A 23,785-nucleotide genomic window follows, 5' to 3' on the forward strand; every position below is an offset into this window, starting at 1 on the left:
AAGCATTTGGGACAACGTACAACTTCTTCTTATTATTATTTCATTTGTCATATTTTATTGTATCTTCTTTGAAAGATTATATTTTATGACTTCTATCTTAAAAGTTTTAAGTCTGTTTTTGTATTGCTTATTGTTTTTAGACGTTCATGCTGTTATTAAAACTGCCTTTTCTTTGCCTCGTGCTGACTTGTGTTTGTAGTTTTGTGCGGTTTATTTTCAAAGCTTTCAGTCTTAATTACAATTTGCATGTTGACATAACCGGTAATTACAGGAAGTCATGTGACATGAACGTTGCATAAAGTCGTGTCTCAGGGACACGCAGATGTTTTGCGTCGTAGTTAATCGCTGGAGCGACCAGGTCAAATGTAGCTTCATGTGTTTATTTGAACAGTGGGCAGATACACGTGTGCAGAAACTGCTCTTGGTGTTAAAGGGCTGCTGCAAAGTAACAGTGTACTTCAAGTAAAAAATAAGACATTTACTCATCCGGAGGGGCCAACAGGACACAGTTCACTTGCTCATGAACCATTTAGCAGATCTTAGTTGTTCTTTTCAGCAAAATGAGCCACGATGCTCGGTGGTAACTCGACATCAAGTGCCTCAACGTTTGGTTGTGTCTCATTCCCTTCAGAGGAGGAAGAGGCTGTAAAGACTCCAATAAATAGTTGCATATGATTTCTATTTGTGATACAGCATTAGTAAACCTTTTCAAACGGAAAAAAGAATGTCATCCATATCCGACGCTGAAATGGAGACTTTTACAGGCAGACAAATGACAGGAGCTAGAAAATGCTTATCTAACACAATCTAAAGCATACGATCAAACCTATTAAAGGTTCTATAAAAAAACACTGAAGCCAACACACAGAAAACCCCACATTGAAAAAATATTAATTTATAATATTTTCTTCCTGTTCCTCTTCCTGTTTATCTGTAAAAGGTCTGAAACACCAGAGGGCAACACAACACTGACCGCTGCGCTCTCAGTTATGAGTCTTTTTAAATAGTTTCCATTCAGAGCTCGTTGTTTTCATGTCACAGCACATAGCTCTGCCTTTCGCGACACGTCGCGGGTGTGAACCCGACCGATCGGAAGATAAGGTGCGTTATTTACAGGTGTGTTGCAACACATTCCTTTTGTGAGAATCACCTCACAGCGTTCGCCCTCCAGGTGAGACTAACTAATGAGGAGGAAGTGACATCACTCACCCCATCCTTCAGGAAGTAGAGGAGCGTGCCGGCTGTGATCTGAGCGATGAGGATCAGCACGAGGCAGGTGAAGTACTGAGGAGAGAGGAGACAGATGTTAGGCTGGTCAGACCTGCAAACATCTGCGGTGAATCATGAGGAACACCAGTAAGTTAAGGGTAAAGACCTCAACAAACCGACAATGAGTGCATCTCCTAACATATGTACACGTACAGTACGCTTTTTCAGAGGTAAAAATAATTTCCACAGTAAATCCTCCTCTTGTACCACAGCTGCATTATTCATCATCATGTTTAAATGAGCAGGTCGAACGTCACCGACGTGTGTTCAGACAAACAGACGGTCACTCACCAGCCCGAGCAGACAGCGGATCTCATAAATGGCCCCCAAGCAGCCGAGGAAGCCCATGAGCATGGAGAACGCCCCGACTCCAATCAGGACGTAGCATGCCACCTTCACAGTCGTGGAGTTACCTGCATGGAGAGCACGGGTCACAAACCACACGCCATCACAGCTGGTGAGCGATACAAACGAGATCTCTTAGTTTTTGCTAACTTGAGTCTTGACAAACACCATCACAATATATTTATGTTTCAGCGCTACTGAACCTTTGTCACGAGCGCTTTACGGCCACTCTTACATTGATCTTGAACAGATAACGCTTCGCCCGCTGAGCGCGCACACAAGGGTGGGACACTTATTCTGCTGTAGTTGCGCAATAATCTACAGCGAAATGTGTCCAAATACAAGAAAAAGCTCATCGCGACAGTTGACGGTAGTTTCATGTTGTGTTGATTTTGGCGGCCCCTGTGGACGAAGGTGGTCGTCTTTCCAAGCACCAGAGTCCCTTTAGGAAACATCTCAGGGTCTGACATAAGAGCGCAGCCACAACTCAAGGCCCCGGCTGGGATTCAGGGAGTTCACTTGGTGGACGGATCGTGACTCAGCAAGAACTGAGAGACCGCTTCATTTGGACCGAGACAGAAACACAGAACCTGATACAGCTGTGGTGAACGTTCAGAGTCACACAAAAAGATTGTGAACAAGCAGCGGGTTCGTGTCGCCCCCCCCCCCCCCCCCATCTCGCTGAGTCCTCATGGCCTCAAGGAATCATGGGATACCCCGGGGATCAGTGAACCAGGGCACGCAGCCAAACCAAGAGAAAGACAAACGAGGGGAGTTTATGATGGAAAATTAGGCTACGGAGGAGTGTGTGTGTGTGTGTGTGTGCGTGTGTGTGCGTGTGCGTGTGTGTGTACGTTTTAGAGCCAACCTGCAGAGTTACTTTCAGAATCAGATTTCTTAAACAAATTCAACATTTAATTGGAGTTTGAAGATTTCATTTCATGAGTGTTTATTCATTCTGCAGGTGCGATGAAATGAACATGATGAACAAATGTGGAGTTCAATGGAACGACTGATATACTGCTGGGCAGGTTAAGCAATAAAAATACACCATGATTTATTACTCGACTTGTATTTTGTATCAATAATGTAAATCTCTAAAGTAATTTTAATCTTCAAAACCAATACTGTGGTGTAAAAAAGTCAATATATCCCTCCGAGTAGCAAAACATGGAAACACTCAAGTAGAGTACAAGTACCCCAAAACTGCACTGAAGTAAATGTGCGTATGGTTATGGGATTATGGGATGGCTCCAGTCAGCTACGTGTTTTTGTCGACGTGAAGGTTTTGTTTCCAACCCGTCTGATCGTCTGAGTTGTAATAAACCAGATGGAAACTGTGATGTTGGATGAAATGAGACGGAGCAACGAGGTCTGGCTCCGAGCCAGCGGTGTCTTCTGTACAATCAGGTTACAGCAGCACCAGGCAGCTCATTGAGTCGCCCTCCAAACCCTCTGTGATCATCGGTGACGGGCTCCGTCCACAGAATGTTCCATTGAGCATCAATACGTCTCATTTATGCGCAGACACAAAGCTAAACTGTCCACTGTACTTTAACCCTCTGGTTCCAGTCGCATGACCGCATTCCCGTCCTCCATGAAGTCCCCGGACTCACGCTATCCGTCCGCCGCTGCTCGGACAGACTGGTGATGTAGTGTGTGTGTGGGTGTGTGTGTGATTGAGTGAGTGTGTGTAGTGATGAGTAAGGCGGTGAGCGCACTGGGCTGATGTGATGCATGTTGATGCTGGACGGAGCAGAAAGAGCCCAGTGTCTGAGGGGAGGACACCTGCAGAGCGGCCACGGACGAGGGACAAATGTCCTCAGTGACGCTGGCTGGTCTGAGAGAGCGCACACACGCACACGCACACACACACACACACACACACACACACACACACACACACACACACACACACACACACACACACACACACACACACACACACACACACACACACACACACACACACACACACACACACACACCTCTCTCTCGCTCTCTCTTACACCAGCTCAATGTCTGTCTCTATATTTCTGCATCAACACTTCTTCAGTCGTCTTGAAGACTTTCTGTCTCTTTCTTCTTCTCTCTCTCGCTGATAAACTTACTGTTACTTTATTTAACAGGAATAGTTTAAAAAAAATGAGAGAAGTTGTCGTTCAGAACAGAGCTGGAGTCTGTGTGTGTGTTTAGCCTAGCTTAGCATAAAGACTGGAAGAGGTGGGAAACAGCTGGCTTGGACTTCAAATAAATCTATACCAACAATGGTGGACTGCAACCACGTACATTTACTTGGACGGAACCTTTAACTGGTCCTGAACCAGTCTCAGTGTAGTCCTGGTCCTCTATCAGACCTCCATCAGTACAGAGACCGTCAGAGAGAAGATGGTCTGTTTCTATAGAGTTGTTCGTAAAGCTCGTCATCGGAGCCACCGGGTCAGAGTCCAGAGAGACCGGTCCACCGTGGACAGACCCAGATCCTCCAGCAGAGACCGGTCCACCGTGGACAGACCCAGGTCCTCCAGCAGAGACCGGTCCACCGTGGAAAGACCCAGATCCTCCAGCAGAGACCGGTCCACCGTGGACAGACCCAGATCCTCCAGCAGAGACCGGTTCACCGTGGACAGACCCAGATCCTCCAGCAGAGACCGGCCCACCATGGACAGACCCAGATCCTCCAACAGAGACCGGTCCACCGTGGACAGACCCAGATCCTCCAGCAGAGACCGGTCCACCGTGGACAGACCCAGATCCTCCAACAGAGACCGGTCCACCGTGGACAGAGCCAGATCCTCCAACAGAGACCGGCCCACCATGGACAGACCCAGATCCTCCAGCAGAGACCGGTTCACCGTGGACAGACCCAGATCCTCCAGCAGAGACCGGCCCACCATGGACAGACCCAGATCCTCCAACAGAGACCGGTCCACCGTGGACAGACCCAGATCCTCCAGCAGAGACCGGTCCACCGTGGACAGACCCAGATCCTCCAACAGAGACCGGTCCACCGTGGACAGAGCCAGATCCTCCAACAGAGACCGGCCCACCATGGACAGACCCAGATCCTCCAACAGAGACCGGTCCACCGTGGACAGAGCCAGATCCTCCAACAGAGACCGGCCCACCATGGACTTCCACCACTGCCTTCCAACACCTTTCTCAGCGATTCAGCAATTAAGCGTATTTCCTATTTGTCAATTGATCTCTTTAATCTTACACTGTTTAACACCGTCAGCAGCAGGAGAGCAAACGGAGCCATGATGAGAATGACATATGGAGGATGAAAGGGAGGGAGAGAGGGAGGGAGAGAGGGAGGGGGGGAGAGGGAGGGGGAGACAGAGAGAGAGATTTGTGGACTGAAGGAATTTCTTTTTTTAAAACTCAGCCGAGAAAAGCAGACAGTGAAACACAAGTGTCCAGCAGATTTCTGAGCAGTCTCAACAGACCAGTGAAAACACGAGGACCTCAACTCATTCAAGGTAACACCATCACATGCTGGCCTTCACCGGGGTCACAAACAAGACGAAGGAATGTCTGTTATCAGAGGAGTGATGCAGCTCAAAGCTGGAGAAACCAAATGCACCAGTTAATGCAGATTAAATAATGACATTAAGAAAAACACCGTTACTGCAGCTGCAGACATTCACACCGACGGGAGCGGAGATGTTTGGGTTCATCACAGCCTCCGACAGATGAAGGAAGGTCGTCTGTCTGATCGGGATGTTAATCAGCCGCCGAGCTCGAGTCTGAAGCTGTATATTAATCTGTCACAACCGGTTTCTGTCCTGTGAAAAGTGTGAAAGAGCCACTGAAACCCAGCAGGAATCACTTAGTCGCCATCGATTTGAATCATCCATGATCTCTCATACCGTAAGTCAGAAGACGTGCAGAATTAAATATACATTTAAATATTCAGACCAGGAAACGTAGCATCAAGGTAGCAAGAGATATGCGGAGTGGCAGCACATGCATGATCGTCCCCGTGTCACCACAGCACTCCGTCTTTATCTCATGTGATCGAAACAGAGATTTTAGATAAGGAAAACTGGTTTCATAGAGCAGACTTTTACTTCCGCACCAACAGTCTCATCTGTCAAACACAAACTGAAACGTTCTGCAGATTAAGACTTCATTTTAAAGCTATTTGATGGAAAGCAAGCGCCGCATTAGAAAAGCTGTTTGGAAATGGCAAAGATTGTATACAACTTCCATAATTGTGTAAAAAAAAAAAGCTTTTACGCTCGCAAAACAGGCAATATTGAGGTCAATAATTATCATGTTCAAATATTAAACGATAAGTAAATTATATAATTATTGCTACCTTGTAGTGGATATTTACCACTATATATATATATATATATATATATATATATATATATATATATATATATATATATATATATATATATATATATATATATATATATATATATATATATATATATATATCTATATATATATTTTCTCTTTAGACATCTTGGAACATGGCCAATACTAGCTGACATGAGAGAACTATTAAAACATATTCCTGAAGATGGAAACATGACTGTGTTTCCAAAAAACACGACGCTTAGAAAGTGGAATCCTTTTTATACATCAGTCATCAGCCTACAACCCGGATATATTTAAAGTTGATCATATTTGAACAGCTCAGACAAACATAATTAAATCTTTGCGTTGAATGTCTGCTGTCTGTTTTCTCCCTTTGTCTCACACTCAAACACACACAAATGCATTTAAAGACACAAATGACTGTTTGGCCAGTGGGATTCATATTTAAGCATGTAAACTGATCAACGATCACCAGGAGCCAGTCGGTTTTGTTCAGTCCTCAGATTCACTGAAAGGAAAATTACGTAAAATCTGACTCAGGAACTCACTCAGCACGACGATGAAGCTCTGATTGTCCAGCAGGAGCCACAGTCCGAAGCCCATGATGACAACCCCGCACAGCTGGAGGACAGAAACAGAAACACACACACACACACACACGCACACACAGGTCAGCCATAAAAAATGCTTCAGACATGCTGTGAATGAGCACATTTCAACCATAGTCTGTATATAAGACACCCATTGGTTCGTAGACTGATGTTTTGAAGCCTATAATTTGGCAGTTTGGTTGTCGCAATGCTGGAATTTTGCAGTCATCGAACGGAAGTGACCATATTTGGACTGTGGAGTGACATCAGAGACGGCATACGGCAGAGACCTGTCAATCACCGTGTAGCCCCGCCCTAAAGCATCCCCTGCTTTATGGTCTGTTTGACTCTAAATGGACCATAATGTACTAAATGAACATCATGCTGTATTGAAGAAGACTTGAAACTAGAGATTGAGACATGAACTCATGTTTACAATGTTTACTGAGGGAATAAATCAAGAGAGAAGTAGGAAGTTGGTGGTAAATTAGTAAATCCCGCCTCTTGCTCGATTTGATTGGCTGCTTGGACTAAGTGTGACATTGACGAGCAGTGAAACGCTAAAACGTAAGGACTGTTCCAACTTTAATACGCGTCTAAAAATGCAATTAAAACGCGGCCTAGGTGGATAAAGGCGTTCAACAGAACAGCTAGAGCGGTCTGGAAAGTTACATCACTTTACTGTAATGCAGCCTGTAAAACCAGGAAAAGACGACACTTATGCCATATGAGGATATTATCATATCAGTTGGATATGACGATATTCACTACAAAACATCTTCAGCGAAATTTGAGTTGCCGACCAACTCTGATGGGAAGCAAAACTAAAATGTATCTTGACCACAAATCGCTCTGTAAAGCACAGCGGAGGGTAACACACACTCTGTGTTCATCTGTTGCTCAGGAGCGCTTAACCTCAGATCTCATTTCCACAGAAGAAGAGCGGAAACGAGAAAGTGAGTATCACCGTGGTAACTGGGCCACAGACTGTATTCAACACTCAGAGAGAGAAGATCAATGAACGGCTGACATTTTGTCTCCTCAAGCTGTGTGACTTTCGACACTCCTAAGATGTTTCTCCAATGTGTGTATGCTTGAGGGCGGGGCTACACAGTGATTGACAGCTCGCTGCCGCTACCAGAGACGTATACGGCGTCTCTACGTCGCGCCTCCACAGTCCAAATATGGTCATTTCCTGTTCACTGGCTGCCAAAAACATGACTTGCATTGAGAACCGCTCCAGTTTTTAAAAAAAGCAACATTTCTCCTTTAAGTCACATTGTTATTATTAGTGGAGGCGAGATACTCACAAAGAAGATGAGGTTGAAGAGGAACAGGAAGTACTTGGTCGCTGTCAGGCAGCCTTTCCCCATGATGCTGGATCTGTAAACATGCAACAGCCACAATATTATACAAATATACACATAAATATATCGACAATATAATAATATTATTCAAAAGAGCGTGATGTGAACAGGTGGTGACAGATGCTTATGGAAGCACAGACCTCCGAGGTTAAGCTGCCCGGGCTGATCATGATCAGGGACTGTGGGGGGGGGGGGGGGGGGGGCGCTCAAATCCTCCAGGATTACACTCGCAAAAACCAGTACAATCACAACATCAATCTGTGAGCACAGGAGGAGGAGAGGCCTGCAGTCCTCTTTGAGCCAGAGAGTCTTAGCTCTAGATCCATACACATTTACAGCAACACATCAACACATCAACACCAGGGCAGATGAGAGTATTTACATCCACCCAGCTGCAGATTAATGCTTCTTGAAGATTCAACACGTCAATTTGACATCAAAGTATTTTTCTTTTTATAAATCTGCAGATTAGACGCGACGTAAATACTCTCCTCACATTCTCTTCAGCAGAATAAAAGCTAAATAAGAACATGATGGTCGTTCGCTCATTGTGAGAGAAGCAGACCTACTTACAAATAAAATACATTATTATTATTATTATTACTTTAGGAAGCGTTTCACTGGACGAGCCAATATTTCTGACAGTACTTCTGTTTCTTACATTATGAGGGGAACACAGTGCCTTTAAGAATCATATCGGCTGAGATCTTGTGGAGTTATTTGATGCATTATGTACACCTTGTTAGACTGTGCCTTGATGTTGACTTCTTGTTTCCACCTTTTGATTTCTTTATTTGTAGAAATATAAAACCAGAAGAACAAAACAGTTAAAATACTCATTTTCTTTGTGATAAATATTTACTCTAAATAATTAATTTGACGGACAGAATTTAGTAATAAAACATAAATATATAACAATATAATTGCATCCCTGTTGGCAAATGTGTTTTGAAAGGCTTGAACACCAAACAACATGGATTAAAGCAGAACATTTCGTCAGATAAGAACATCTGTATCACAAATGTTGACTTTACAACGATCCGGAGTTATTTGGGTCACACAAGTCGGAAACGAGCCACCGCTGGAATGTAATTCTACAAACAGTATTATTTTAATAATATTAGTGTAGCATGATCTTCATCTGCAACTGTGCGGAAATAACGTGTTTAAACAGAATGAAACAGACTTGGTTTAGAATTTGAGCGTAAACATTATCAATGAAGCTTGGAAGTTTCCAACTATTGGGTAGAGTCCTAAAATCAAGAAACAACATGGAAAGATCGCCCGGCCGCTCCCATTTATACATGTTGGTTGTTTATATATGTTCGACGTCTCTTTCTATCTGGTTAGTACATTGAGAACCTCATAGAACCAGATGTGTTCATATACGTGGCCAAGTAAAGCAGATTGTGATTTATACGTCACTCTCACAGCCATGCTTCACCTCGTCTCCACAGGAAGTAACGTGGGAAACAGATTAATGGAAATGAATTTTTAAAGTTAAACTCCTGTCAGTCTTTGTTTGCAGAAGATTTTGAATTGTGTGTCTGATTGTTTTAGTTCCACCAATAACTGATACATTGGATTATTATTATCATCATCATCATCACTGAGTTTATGCGCTTCTATATTTGTTCACAGAAATAATGCAAAGTGGAAGTTAAATATTGCATCCAGCTGGTGTTCACCACCAGCTGGTCCGTTGACCTTTCCCCGTCTGTGTGGTGGCCGATATTTACAGAAAAATCCCGCCCGACATGAATGCAGCATCACTCTCTCTGGTTTTTCCACCTTGTCTTCACATTCACTGCCCCCCCCCCCCCCCAGTACATTAATGGCCTCTTACTGTCCAATAAATCTTTGAACATCTGGGTGAAATATGGCAGCCCGACTCAACGTTTCCTCCTGGCAGTGAAGCCCTGTAGCGTGAGCACAGAGCCCGTGTATCCGACCCATATTCCCATCACTGTAAATGGGTTACTGTTACATGGCTGCCTCTGCGCCAGTTTGGGGGGGGGGGGGGGTGTGAAGAGAATATGCAATGGGAAAGACATTTTGCCAAATAGTCGCAGCGAAGCCAGATGGAAGGCATTACAGACTATAAACGGAGCAGAGCTGGAACAAAGACCAGGTCAGCATCTGAGAACACCCAAAACAACTGTTAGGTCTGTTTTTATACCCAAAACTTGGGGGGAAATTCCTGAGCAAAGATGTTACAACAGAAAAAGGATTAAAAACCCAAAAGACACATTTATCAAATTCTCCAGTTGGAAAACCATTCCACCGACGCAGAAGACGACGTGAAGCGCGCCAGTCGAAGCTTCAACCTTTAATCTGTTTCCACTTCACCAACCCATGAACTGTTCCCACCTCAGCCAAGTGTAGAAACTATTTTCACAATGATTTTCTTAAAGTTTAGTATTTAATTACGAATATAATTCGAGCCCAGCGAGTACAGTCACCATTTTAAATGAGTGTTAGCGTGTTCTGGGCTAGCTAGTGTGTTAGCCGTTAGCTCGCCTGCTACAGTAGTTCACTAGTCATTTTATTGGATTTCTTGACTTCACCTTGAAATCACTGGATCTTTAAGGTTTCCCCAGAGGTCTGAATTCTGGAGGTTGTGAACATGATGATGAACGTTTTTATGCACTTCTGGTAACTTCCTCAAACAAATGCTTTGTTAGATTCAGAAGTGCCACGGAGCCACAGCTGCTGACTGACTAGAAACATGGCTGCTTCAGGAATGCACACATGTTTCAATTCATTTATCAGCTTAAAAGTTGTTGAATACGGCAAGTTTTAAAATAAAACCAGAGGGAGGGTTCTATACATGTTCTATAAAACATGCTGTCTTAATTAATCCCTGCAGAGAGCTTTCGACGCGGTCTGGAGCACATCACGAAGGCATGAACAGAGACAGAGTCGTAAGAATGATCCTCGGACACAAACAGAAGCACCTCAGGTCAAACGTGTGCCGTCCGAGGCTTTGACCCAGTTCTCTCACACACTCACACACACACACACACACACACACACACACACACACACACACACACACACACACACACACACACACACACACACACACACACACACACACACACACACACACACACACACACACACACACACACACACACACACGGTCGTCCGTCCACTCGGACTTTCCCCGGTGGTGCCAGTTACAACACAGAGGTCACCACTGACCGCTGTGCGTTGGAAGTGATGCAGACAAACACACAAACAGCTGGCTCACAATGACCAGAAAATAGTTCAACAGAAGAGCGAGACTGAGCTCTTCTTTCCTGAGAGAGTCTCTTCTTTCTGAATTGGAATCACTCAAAGCCAAAGACCACATTCACACTGACGCACTTCATGCGTGTCAATCTGGTCAAATTGCACTGAACCTTCTTGGTGGTGAAACACTTTAAAAACATCTGGTGGAATATGACACAAGAACTTCGACGTACTAGACCAGGGGTGTCCAAACTACGGCCAAAAGGGGTGTCCAAAAAAATGGACCGCGGGCCGTACTTGGCCCGCGGTCCATTTTTAATTGGCCCGCAGCAACTTCTAAAAATATAATGTAATATGGCCCACACTTCAAACTTGCGCTTGACTGTATTGTACTTCTTAGTTTCACCACTAGGTGGAGATACTGTGTTGAACAAGGCAGCTTCTCCACAAAATAAGAGCAATCAAAGAAACGTTTAGCCCCGGATGATGACACGTCCTACACTGGTGCCGAGCGAGAACAGAAAGTTAAATGGCAGTTAGCTCAATAAGAGTGTTTTTTTCCGTGGAAACAAAACACAAGAAAAAGTCACAATAGCAGCCACGAGGTAGCTCAACTCATTGCCCGCCACGGGAAGCCTTTCTCAGATGGTGACTTCATAAAACAGTGCCTCACTAAAGTCGCAAGTGCCCGGAATAAATGCAGGAATTCAACAACGTTAGCGTGTCCAGAAACACAGTTGTGCAGCGAATCGAAGACTTGTCAGCTAACCTAAACCATCAAGTGTCAGATAAAGCTCGTGCTTTTGCGTTTTACTCCATTGCATATGATGAGAGCACAGATGCCACAGACACCGCACAGCTGTTAATTTGTTTGCGGGGAGTTGACGATCATTTCTGCATTAGGAGCTGCTTGATTTTAGGAGTCTAAAGAGCACAACAACAGGTAAGGACATGTTTGAAGCTGTGTCAGATGCAATCCGACAGGTCTCTACACAAGTCTCTACAGGCGGGCGCGAGCTCCAGCGCGAGCACTACTCCTCCAAGACCCGTTTGAGAGGAGAACTTTGAGGAGAAACTGCAGAGCTGATATCAGATCAGCCTGACCTCACAATCAGACAGCAGACTAGCAGGAAAGGGAAGCAGTACATGCGAAGCTACCAGCTGTAAATAAGATGTCCTGACGTGTTTGTCAATGTGTTATTTTCTGCCTTTTTTCATGTTGGAATAAATGTTAAATATTTATCTGCAAAGTAGCAATACGTGTTTGATACCTTAATTTATTTAGCATTAAATCATACTGGGATGTTTGCTGAAATTGATTGGATGTGGCACAGCCCAACCTAGAACATGTTCCACCAGCTGCCATGGCTTTCAATATGTTTCTTTCATTGAGAGAGACATCGAGCTGTTCTCAACTGCCTTCTATTTGAATAATGAGTCTGTTCGGCTCAACATACGTGAGCAAACATCTCTGTTAAATCTGAACAAAAGCACATTGAGAACCAAATTTGATTGATTTTGCTCACTTTAACACACTAGGGGTGAGGCGATCGGACCTGAGTGGCCCAGCCCTTGGTATATTTTTCTGTATGTGGCCCTCAGTGAAAAAAGTTTGGACACCCCTGTACTAGACACTTCCCTTAACTCTGAACTCACTTACTTCATTAAAAAGTAGCAATACAAGTAAAAGTATGAAAGTATTAACATTATAATATAATTAAATAACCAAGAGTAAAAGTGCTCATGAACAACGGCCCATTTCAGAATATATATGATTGAATTATTGTGATTGATGCATTCATGTTCATCACTTAGCAGCTGGTAACGGTGGAGCTAATTTTAATTACTTTATAACTACTTCATAGCTCTCTGAGACGTAGTGTAGTAGAACTATAAAGTAACCTAAAGTGAAAATACTTGAGTAAAGTACAAGTATAAAGACGTTGCGATACTATTTGTCCTTCTTGATACCGATACCTGAACTTGTATGTCGGTCAATACCGAGTAAAGATCCGATACCAGTGCGTTATAACGTTATAAATGAACCCCCCAAAGATCTTTTTCACTGAATGGAGTTTGAACGCGTCATAGCGGTCCCGAGTGCAACCTCCGTTAGCGTTAGCCGTTAGCTTCGATCAGCTAACGGCTAACGAGCGCTCCTGCAGATTTAAACACAGATTTGTTTTCTACAATGTAGCATTATCAGGAAACAGGTGTGCAGTACTGTAGTAGTTTGCACATGTGCAGTAGCCATCGAGGATGTTCAGATCGGGGAGCGAGTGACACGTGTTGTTGTTCCTGTGTCGCATAACGAGCTGTTAGATAATATGATAATGTGATATCAGATCCGTGCATAGACTCCACCGATACACAATCCAGTATTTTAGGGTGTATCAAAGGTATTTCTGATACCAGTATCTAACCAAGGCCAAGTCCCACATAATTGCTTTTAAGTGCAGTACTTAAGTAAATGAACTTCCACTGCTGCGTTTCTCTTCTATTTAATAGCTGGTGTTTCGGTTCATGGCCAGAAATATGTGATATTTTCCATCCTCGTCTCCATTTAGTATTTCTGTAAGGAACTGTTTTATGATCGTTAGTTTCATGATGTGTCATAAGTCTGAGTTGTATGTTTGTATCTTTATGCAGGTTTCTGTTGGAGAGAAAATGCAGTCGAGTCGTGACGAGGTCTGCCGAAAACATCTTTGTGCAGCTGCAGATATGAAACTATCAGACATTCCGCCAGAAATAAACATGAAGAAACTTTCAGCTTCATTTGTTCTGAGCTGTGTTTTCATATCAGCTGCTTCTGCTTCATGTTACGCATCGACTCAGCCTCCCAGTGTTGGAGATAATCCCTCGTAAACTCTTTTCTTGGCAAACATCTTCACATCTTTTTGTTCACAGTGACTTCATAATCCACGGCAGCAATTCAAACCACAACAACTTTAGTTTGCCAACAAAGAAAACGTGTGAATACAACAAAACTACATATATGGATGCATTGCAAAATAATCTAAAAAATGTTAAAACTTTAAATGACAACAAATGCTCCACTAGAACATTTAACGTGAAAATAATCAAACTGTTAATATCTATTGTCTGGTTTAGTATATCATATAAATGATTTTTAATTTGTCCAGGTTGGCAAATTTAAAAGAAATAAAAAATTCTGACCAACAGTCCAAAATCCAAAAGTATTGTCATATCAGACAAATAAAACCACCAAATATTCACATTTGAGAAACTGGAAACAATGCATTTTCAGTATTTTTGCTTTAAAAAAAAGGGGACAAATGATACATTTATAATCAAAAAAAGATCAGAATAAAGTCTCTTAAAGTCTATGAAGAGAACTGATTCATCGATAAAGAATATAATCGTTTGTTGCAGCGCTACTGTAATGTGTGAGGGGTCTGAACGTGTGCATGGTGCTGATATTGAAACATTTTTAGCTCGTTCTGCTGATAATTTGACAGTTTGGACTGAAAACAAGGCAGTTTCCCGGCATTAATGACGTGATTTTCATCTGAAAGAGACAACACTGAAGGCGTCAGTTGGACATCTCGTCCACGTTGCTTACACTCTCTGACACATGCAGAAATGTGCAACAACAACAACAACAATAAACTCTTTTGTCGTCTTCCCATCGCTGTTCTTTTCAGCAGAATCTATTTGTAGCCTGAAATTTAAATGTCATATTAGGAGACCAGAGATGAACAAAGGAGGCGTTTATCCGACTCTGGTGTCCATCATTTAAAGCTTAATGTTGACCAACTTCTTCCTCACACAGACGTTTTCTCCGTTAAACAAAGAGTCACATTGGAATTAGCTTATCTTAGCATGACGACTGGAAGTAAGGGGAACAGCTAGCCAACGTTAAACAAATACACAAAGCAACATCTCTGGAGCTCAGTGATTATCACGATAAATCTTGTTTAATATTCAGACAAACAAAAACATTAAAAACAACGAGTCATGGTTTTTGGGAGAGAATGCACAGAAAGCGTGTTTTGGGGAAACAGCGACCGTTTCATGTCATCATCGTACCAGTTCCATCCAGACCAGTGTTGAGTCTCAGTCTGACTAGACTCCTCAACAATGGCAGCTTTCACACACAATTTTCTCGCCGGCAACAAAAGGAGAAACTCGACACACGGCTCGGCTGCTCCGGCTTTACATTTCATCTGCACAATAAAGAAGAAAAGAAACAGCAGACGCCCATTTTTCTCTCGGCGTGAGACTTTGTTCAGAGACACCGGACACCGACGTAAAGACGTTCTACACCTCAAGCCGACAACAACATGTGAAGACAAAAATACAACCGACACGGCCGACTGCTAAATAAATCCACCAATGTTACAACTTTAAATGACGACAAAATGCTCAATTTAAAAAGCTAAGACTTTAGGCTAAGACTAAGGCTTAACAAAGAGGAGAGAGGAGAGGAAGATGCACATCGTAAGAATTCAGGCCAGACTCTGACCCAGAAACCTCGACTTCAGCAGCTCTTACACACCAGACGGTACACTTTCATTCCTCTCTACTCTGAAGGTTAACACAGAGCGGTGTGTAAAGATATCACTCGTAGCCTGATTTAAACATGCTTAAAACATGGAAGTATTTATTTTATATTGCTATATTTTCTGATTCAAAGAGATATCCAAACGTTCCCTCCTGTAAAAACCTTTGACTCCAATAAGTCAACAAAATGAAACAATCATTTTGAATTTCTGTTCTGGAAATGTATGCAAATGAGCACATATTTAATAAGATAATGCCTAATTTGCACGTTTAAACAGACATTTCTCCAAAGATTTGCAACACAAAAAATAACTGTCCTAATAAAAGTAATCAACTTGGGACAACTTTTAGTTGTTGTTTTTTTACCTGCAGTTTCCCCTTTAATCTGACAGCCGCAGTGACCGCAGCTCCCCGCCACCAGAATTAATTCATCACATGACCACTCAGCGGTGGAGAACCAGTTTGCCCCCCCGACGTCATCTTTATTCCCAGTCAACTGAAAGGAGCAAGCAGGTTTCCATGGCGACACTGCAGTGTGTGCGTGTCTGCTTCGTTTCTACAACATTTACTGAGCCGGAACAAGTCTCAGTCTTTCCTCTTGCACTCAAACTCATCACGAGGATCAGTAACGCACTCGTCTCCTGACTAAGCTGCGTCTGTTTCACTTCTTTCAGCGTCGACCGTTCTGTGGATTCGTTTCTAGAATAATCAAGTAATCATCGATCCAGAAAATGTCAGAAAATAGTGGAGAAAATAAGAAGCACATTAAATATTTCCACAGAGTCCAAGTTGGCACATTCAAATGACACAAAATCTTCTGTTTACTGTCACAAAAGAAAAACAGAAACTAAAAGTGTGAAATTGAACATTTCCTTTGAATGAACCAAAAAACTAAATCCTGTATATTGTTGATCTTATCATTAATAAAGCGAGTACGAGTGACAGTCTGTCTCTGGCTCCTAAACTCAAAGCCCATTGGTTCCTACTGAAGAAAAATATATTGATTCATGTTTATTTATTATTTTTAAAGGCTCAGAAATGTCCTAAAACAGCGGGTCATTGTAGTATCTATTCGACAAAAAGGTGGGGAATTTGTTGGGGACTATTTTCAGCGGCGGATTAATCCACATTTGGTGGATGAGTAGTGAGTATTTGTGGCAGTAGGGCGGTGTGTGTTGGATTTAGTCAAAACAAACTACGAGTAAGAAAATAGATATTTTGGGGTAGTGCATCTACTCTCAAAAACAATGTCTTGTTTTTTACTCCGTTTTGAAGCCTCAAGTTCAGCATTTTGACCGTCGCCATCTTGTTTTCAGCCGTCGCTATCTTGTTTCACTGCAACCAGAAGTGACGCGAGAGGGTGAAGTCAAGTACAAATAAGGGAGCCCCGCCCGACAGCACACCCTGCGTTATGGTCTATTCGGTCTAAATGGACCATCATGTACGAAGTCAACATCACGCTGTGTTGACCACCATGTTGCATTTGTTTTGTGTGTGGAGGAGAAATGGGAGCAGCTCGAGTGACTCGACTAATCACCCTTCAGGGTATTCCAGTAAGCAGGGTGAACAGGTTATGAGCTCACTGTGGGTGATGTCTCGACTTCAGAAGACATGCGGCGCTCACTTTAGTGAGACTCATTGGACATAAAGAGCTGCGTTTCCCTACATTTAACATGAAAAAACTAAACGGGCGCGGCGTCTGGTGAAAGTCATCGAGTCAAAGATTTCAGAATGAAGACAATGGGCTTCTCCAATGGGAGGATTTATTATTCGTCCCCATTAGCCTCTACAAAGCGGTCACTGGTTTTGCTGGCGGCCGTGCCGTATCTCGCAGTGTTAACAAAAGGTAAAACAGAATGTGTGTGTGTGTGTTAATGGCTTCTTCCGTTGCCCATGCTACACAGTTCCAGACAGAAGACCTTCTCTGTGGAATCATTCACGCGGTATGAGTAGAAAAAGGTAAAACAAGCCAACGCGAAGGTTAGAAGATAAATGAAATGACTCCACATACGACACAACAACCAGGGCTACACCTCCTCACGTCTGTCCAAAATGTCACCTCATCATTCTACCATTTTGCATATTCATGTGAAATTGTCATAATTCTCGAGTTGTGGCCAAACACAGTGACCTTTGACCACCGAATCTAAATCAGTTCAACCTCGAGTGCAAGATGACGTTTGTGACAAATTTTAAGAAATTCGCTCACTGCGTTCCCTGAGATACGACGATCACGAGAACGAGACGGACGGAGAACCCAAAATCCTCTTTAGCCACGGCACGGACAACACGTGTTCTTCCGTTTCATTCGATTGTTCAAACATGTTTCTAGCTTTTTAACTCCAGTTCTGAGTTTTTTAATGAAGTTTAGAGGGTTTCACTGACATCAATCAGTCGTTCCCACAACAGGAACCATGTCTGCTCCTCAACATTGTGTTCTTCTTTCCAGACTTCACTCGGTCTGTTCTCGTGAAATGTGGGATTGTTTTACCTCTTTGTAAACTCTAAAATTGAAATAAAGGAAAATAATATACTGTGGTTGAACTGGTAACAACCATGAGACACAAGCAGATCCTGGAATATGTTGTAAGCACACAAAACAAAGGTTGGTTCCCTAAAACTACATGAGATCAATAAATCCTTTGAACCTTTGGTCAGATAATGTCTTCAGATATTGGATTACTGTCTGTATCAGCTAGAAAGAACTGACACTATCAAACTGTTCTGTTTTAAAAGGTACAAAATCCAGTTGGGGTCAAAGTCTGGCAGAGTTAATCAACTTTAGATTCAGTTTCTGTTTGCACCAAACTACAGGCTACAAACAGGCGTGTTCAGTAGCGTTTGACTTACAACACTTTAAGTCAGAACATTTCTGACCAATAACATTTGTGTTTTTTCCTACAACAACTTGAACAGATCGACTGATACTAAAAAGCAGCATACTTTAACACACAGTTGGGTTCAGTCCAATTTAAACTTTAAACTCGTGTTTCCGTCTCAAAAGTAACAAGTGGTCCGATCGAGAAAAGCGCCTCATTCCGTCAAATCCATAACTCATGCTCACAGGCGGCACATCGTCAGCAAACAGCTCCACACAGCTCCACACTGTGCCGGTTTATCCCACAAAACCACCGACGAATCAACCCGAGGATCGATCCGAAAGACCGTCACACGAGCAGCCACGCACGCCTCGTGTTCTCTCGCTCACACACACACACACGCGCGTATGAATTAAGAGAAGCAGCTTCCGTTCACAACAAAAAGAACAAGTCGCGGATGTTGGTTTACTTACGTTGTTTGTTTTTGTTGCGTTAAACTGCGGAGAGAAGTGGAGAGCAGTGCGGGTCTTGTGCGGGTCCTGTGCGCGCTGTGAGCGGACTGAGTGACCTCCGGCTCGACACAAAGCTGCAGCAGTGAAGTCTGAAGTGAAGCAGGAGCCGGACGGGCAGCCGGAGAGCCTCCTCTGGTCCCCACCACGTGGCAGCTATGGGAACAACAATGCCCTCCTTCAACCCCCAACGCAGCTACTGCTCAGGTACTTGTACTTCCTACTTCTCTTTAACTCAGAAGGGAAGAAGTGTATTTTTACTCCACATTTATCGGACAGCTTTAGTTACTTTACTGTATTAACATTTTTGCAAACAAAACACGTTTATAAAATAAGTTGTTACAAATTAAACAGTTTATATGAGTAAAGCTGAAATGAGTGGATTGACAGAAAATAAATGGCTGAAGAGTTTATTTCTTGTAAATCCATTTTTATGTAGAAACACGTGATGGTTAGACTCGATGCTTTACTTCAGCATTTATTTATGTACACTTTTCTGATTATACTGAAGTATTTTCAATTCTGGACTTTCATTCTTAGTGAGGCTGTAGACTACCGTAGTCTAATAAATTAGTTTTCAAAGTCCACTTTGCGAGGAATAAGGTACAGTTGGGAAATATCAGTTTTTCATTAAAGTTATTGGTCTAAAAGTAGTTACATTTAATGAATTTAAACTAAAGACAATAAACTGATTTCTTTTTAAACTATAAAAACCCTTAACATTTGAAGAAATATATATTTAATTTTAAAGTGTGCCAATATCTTCTGTTCAGCAGATTACAGGCCTGTGCTGCAGCTCCTTCAGTGTGTGAGGAGGATGAAGTCAGGGTGACGAAAACAATGCTCCTCCACACACACACACCGAGTCAGTGCTGCTCAGCGTGAGGAACACGAGCCGATAAATGGCGTTATTCTGCACGGACGTACAGTTGTGACGGCAGAGAGCAGACACAGCTTCAGTCTGTGTGGCGGAGAGGACAGAAGAGTTTCTCTCGTTGGGACCTTGAGATGAGTGCCGGTCAGGATTAATGACGCCGTGATCTCAGACTCTTCTCTCACACTGAGGGTTACGGCGCGTCACAGTGGCCTCCATTTATGTCTCCTCAGCCACTAAAACAGACGTCACAGTCAGCACTCGGATCATTGAGTGCTACGGGGGGGGGGGGGGGGGGGGGGGTGGGAATGACTCCACAGCCAATGGAGGAAGAAGTATTCAGATACACATTGAAAATACTTCCAAGTATTATCAGCAAAATTAGTATCTCAAGGTTTAGACGTTATGGTAACATGCACCAAGGCTCAATATGTCAGAGTTCTGGCTGCTGCATTAATACGCTGAATATTGAATTTAGCACCGTTTATTAAAGTCCAGCATCATGTTTAAAATACATCTCATCCAGAAAGTCATTTTAAACAACTAGTTTAAATCTAGTTCATTTCTTATCACCGAGACCCGAGAAGCAGTAAAGAAGGAGTAAAATCTGGAACAAAGCATTAACATCAATGAATAAAATCAGTTTGAATCTCTGAACAAACTACAAATCATGGATGAAAAATTTAAAACATTTTATTTAAAAACTTTTCTAGAATCTCCACAGATTGTAATCAATCTAAAAATAAAGTGCAAGTGAAATGTCCACTGACAGAGGGGGGGGGGGGGGGGGGGGGGGCGTTCGGCTCAAGCGGTGATCACAGCGGCCGCCATCGTCGTGACGATGGCCGACTTCAGCTGAGGGACGAGGCTGATCTTCATCAGCTTGCTGCTCGAGTACTTGTTCTTCACGGCCTGCAGGACAACAAAGCAACACATTTTATTTGTGTTGACACAGGATCACAGCGTAAAGCACTTTTAAATAGCTGAGTTTTTAAAGTGGCGAGTGCGGGGGCAGCAGTAGAGAAGTTTATTTAACATAAATCAAACGCTCGTGTGCTTTGTCGGCAACTCACCTGGAATTTGGTTTTCCCCTCATTCACCATCACAACGTTGTGGGCGATGTGCTGCATGATCGGCTTCAGGTGGGCCTCGTCATAAGTGGAGTAGTGCTGCTGTGTGGAAGACTGACAAGATGGACAAAGTCAAAAATAAGACACTGAAAGGTTGTTGAAGCGCAGACGTTTCTTCAAGCAAACTCACCCACGGCAGCCCCTCGAGCAGCAGCTGGGCGAGACCCAGCGCCGCAGCCGCAATCTCAGAGGGCCGGTAGTGAACCATGTCGTAGTCGAGCAGCGTCAACTCCATCAGATACTTGGCCAGCATGTGTCTCTCTACATCAGACTGAGACACAAGACATCAGCCCACTTTACAGACCCATACCCCGTTTATGAGTGCACGTTCACATTAATCTGTCCAGCAAATTAAGGATTAAAGTCTCTGAATTTATTGATAATTTAGTAAAAGATAATTACCTCTTGATTATTCTTATTTGGTCATAAAAATGTTTTTTCTGCCACTTAAACTAGCTGCTCTTGCTCTGTTGGTATTCAAACTACTGAGTAAAGTCACAACGAAATGAGCGCTCAGCCTGCGTTTTGTTCACACGACAGGTTGGTGGCCTACTCTCGTCGGATCCCCGGAAGAAATAAAATCCTGCTTTTTATTTAAAGCAATGAACACGCGTACGCAGCCAGAGGAGAGTGAACTGAAAACACTGGACCCAATGTTACCGTACAGGAAAATCAGCTGAACTCTCAACACTCGTTCAACGACATTGTTTTTGTAAAGTTAGATAATTTAACTCACACTGGCCACCTTGGAGGCCCGTCTGAGGAAGTGCAACGGAAGAGGACGTCCAAGTTCAAAGTTGAGAGTCCTGAGAACCAGCTGCTCCATCTCCAGGATCTGAGCCGCGGTAAAGGCGTTGTCCGTGATGTAGGCGAAGTCCCCGACCTCCGGAGCGTACATCTCCTCGTACTTACAGGCCACCAGCATGGCCGTCACGCCAACAAGCTGCAGCTTTCTGCGAGACACCGGCTGGACCTGCAGCACAGCAACGCTTTCGTTACACGGTTCATTAAACACGAAGAGAAACGACTTGAGCCGGTTCTTACCTGGAGAAACCGATCCAGGACGGCGACCGTGAGGTACAGAGTCTCCTGCAGCAGCTGGAACCTGGCGTGAACCTGGACCAGCCAGTCCACCAGAAGAGCCCTCATGCGTCCAGAGATTCCATAACCCTGCATGTAGTTGGCGCGTACAGCTTGCTCCACCTGTGGAGACGGACAGTGATGAAACAATACAGAAAGGTGAGAGCAGAGAGCTCGGCTGATTGTTGAGGGAACGACAAACACCTCCAGGACGTGTAGATAATTGTAGATGTCTTTGACGTATTCCGAGCAGAGCTGCGGCAGTTCTGAATCCTCCTCGTCGACGTCCTGCACGGTGAGCAGCGCCTCAGAGAAAGCCTGGCAGAGCTCGTCCTCCTCCTTCATGGACACGTCTGCCGACTCCTCTGAGACCGAGGGCAGAGGATCTGCAGGTGCCGAGCCCCAGACCACTGGATGCACCACCTGGACCACCGGTTTCTCCTTCTGGGCTGGTTTGCCCGATGCTTTGGCTGGTCCGGTCCTCTGGGGAAACAAGTGAAACGCAGCTTTATTTAGAAACAGAGTAGATGTTTGTGTGGAAGGCTTGTTTCAGAGACATTTAAATGGATCGCATTTTTAAAAATACTTAAGTTGGGAGTTACTTAAGGAGGTGAGGTTGTAACTACATGGTGGCAAGTTGCCTTGGTTGAAAGTGTCAACTAAATAAACTGCATATTTTCCTTAAAAGAGAGATAGATATCCTCCACCATTTTGGAAAGCTTGCCACGTGATTTTGTGACCGGTGTGTCCATACTTTAAGACAATTATTGTAGCTCGTGCCCAGGTGTGTTTTGGAGTAATTATTTGATTAAATTACAAAAACCCGGAATACAGAAGAGACAAAACGAAGCCCGGTTATTGAGCTAAACGGTGCTACTCCTCCAGGATAACGTTACCTTTGTGTTTACTGCTGCAGCCGTAGTGAAGTTGGTGATCTCTCCGAGAGCAGCTCTCCTCACACCGGCCGTGGCTTTGCTCATCTTCACCGGGTTCTCTGCGGCTGGGAGCGGCTAAAAACAGGGGGAAAAAGGACAAAAAACAACTCGTATACCACAAGCTTAAGAAATGCTGCATGGTGTAAAGTGTCAGGGAGCAAAAACGCCAAAGATAACGCGAAGCGAACAGCAGCTAGCATCTAAAACAAACTGTTTAAACATCGACATAACTTCCGGTTACTCACCCCAGCACGAAGTTCAACAGAAGACATGTTTATCGTCGGTAGACAACAGGATGCACTTCAAGTTAAAGCAGCGACACGGTGGTTTCTTTAGCTGTTTAGAAGCGAGCAGCACGAATTACCGACAAGATCCGTGAACAGCGAACTCTGCAGGTAAACAACACTAGCACGAGCCTCTTTCAAATAGAGCTCCGTCAAATCTGATTGGACGCTGCTTCAGTAGAGCGCGCTCCTGATTGGCTGACAGACAAACGAGATTAGAAGGTACAATTCTGGTGATATTTAAAAATTTGAGAAATAATAGATTTAAAGATGCTGTTGTTAAGTGGTTGAATAAATACAACTCAGATCCTTTACTGAGGTAAAAGTAGAAATATCACATTGTAAAAAAATAATCCTGAATTCAAAATGTCACAAGTATAAGTTTAAAAGCAGCACAATGTACTGAAAGTACCAAAACTATATAAGATTAATATGTATTAAATTACTGAATGACTGATTATTGATGCATTGTTGATTCAGAATGACT

At 43.4% G+C, this 23,785-nt stretch overlaps 2 protein-coding genes across 2 annotated transcripts in view; both read right to left on the reverse strand.

Annotated features, from left to right (window-relative positions):
- LOC306796550 (CD82 antigen-like) overlaps window positions 1-19,101 on the reverse strand; it is a 24,199-nt gene extending 5,098 nt beyond the window's left edge. The window contains exons 1-5 of the mRNA XM_079295547.1: window positions 18,960-19,101; window positions 7,850-7,922; window positions 6,498-6,570; window positions 1,561-1,682; window positions 1,210-1,284 (exon numbers count right to left, since the gene is read on the reverse strand). Of these exons, the coding sequence (XP_079151673.1) occupies window positions 1,210-1,284; window positions 1,561-1,682; window positions 6,498-6,570; window positions 7,850-7,912 (333 nt within the window). The 5' untranslated portion in view covers window positions 7,913-7,922; window positions 18,960-19,101. The remainder of the gene's footprint in view (window positions 1-1,209; window positions 1,285-1,560; window positions 1,683-6,497; window positions 6,571-7,849; window positions 7,923-18,959) is intronic.
- A 1,450-nt stretch (window positions 19,102-20,551) lies between these two features.
- Window positions 20,552-23,389, reverse strand: ccnb2 (cyclin B2). The gene is made up of 8 exons (XM_079294077.1): window positions 23,260-23,389; window positions 22,976-23,089; window positions 22,284-22,562; window positions 22,044-22,202; window positions 21,736-21,972; window positions 21,130-21,270; window positions 20,943-21,053; window positions 20,552-20,781 (listed from the first exon to the last, which is right to left on the reverse strand). Exons 1-8 carry the CDS (start codon window positions 23,284-23,286, stop codon window positions 20,674-20,676), a joined length of 1,176 nt encoding a protein of 391 aa, XP_079150203.1. The 5' UTR covers window positions 23,287-23,389; the 3' UTR covers window positions 20,552-20,673.
- Between the last annotated feature and the right edge of the window lie 396 nt (window positions 23,390-23,785).

This window comes from Melanostigma gelatinosum, assembly GCF_949748355.1.
Source record: "Melanostigma gelatinosum genome assembly, chromosome: 2".
Classification (NCBI taxonomy): domain Eukaryota; kingdom Metazoa; phylum Chordata; class Actinopteri; order Perciformes; family Zoarcidae; genus Melanostigma; species Melanostigma gelatinosum.

Excerpts from the sequence above, each read along its gene's own strand:
- ccnb2 (XM_079294077.1), bottom strand. The coding sequence starts at position 23,286 with ATGTCTTCTGTTGAACTTCGTGCTGGG. Across the intron at positions 21,973-22,043 it reads TCCTGGATCGGTTTCTCCAG|GTCCAGCCGGTGTCTCGCAG; the intron begins GTAAGAACCGGC and ends GCTGTGCTGCAG. Across the intron at positions 20,782-20,942 it reads AGGGGAAAACCAAATTCCAG|GCCGTGAAGAACAAGTACTC; the intron begins GTGAGTTGCCGA and ends GTTGTCCTGCAG.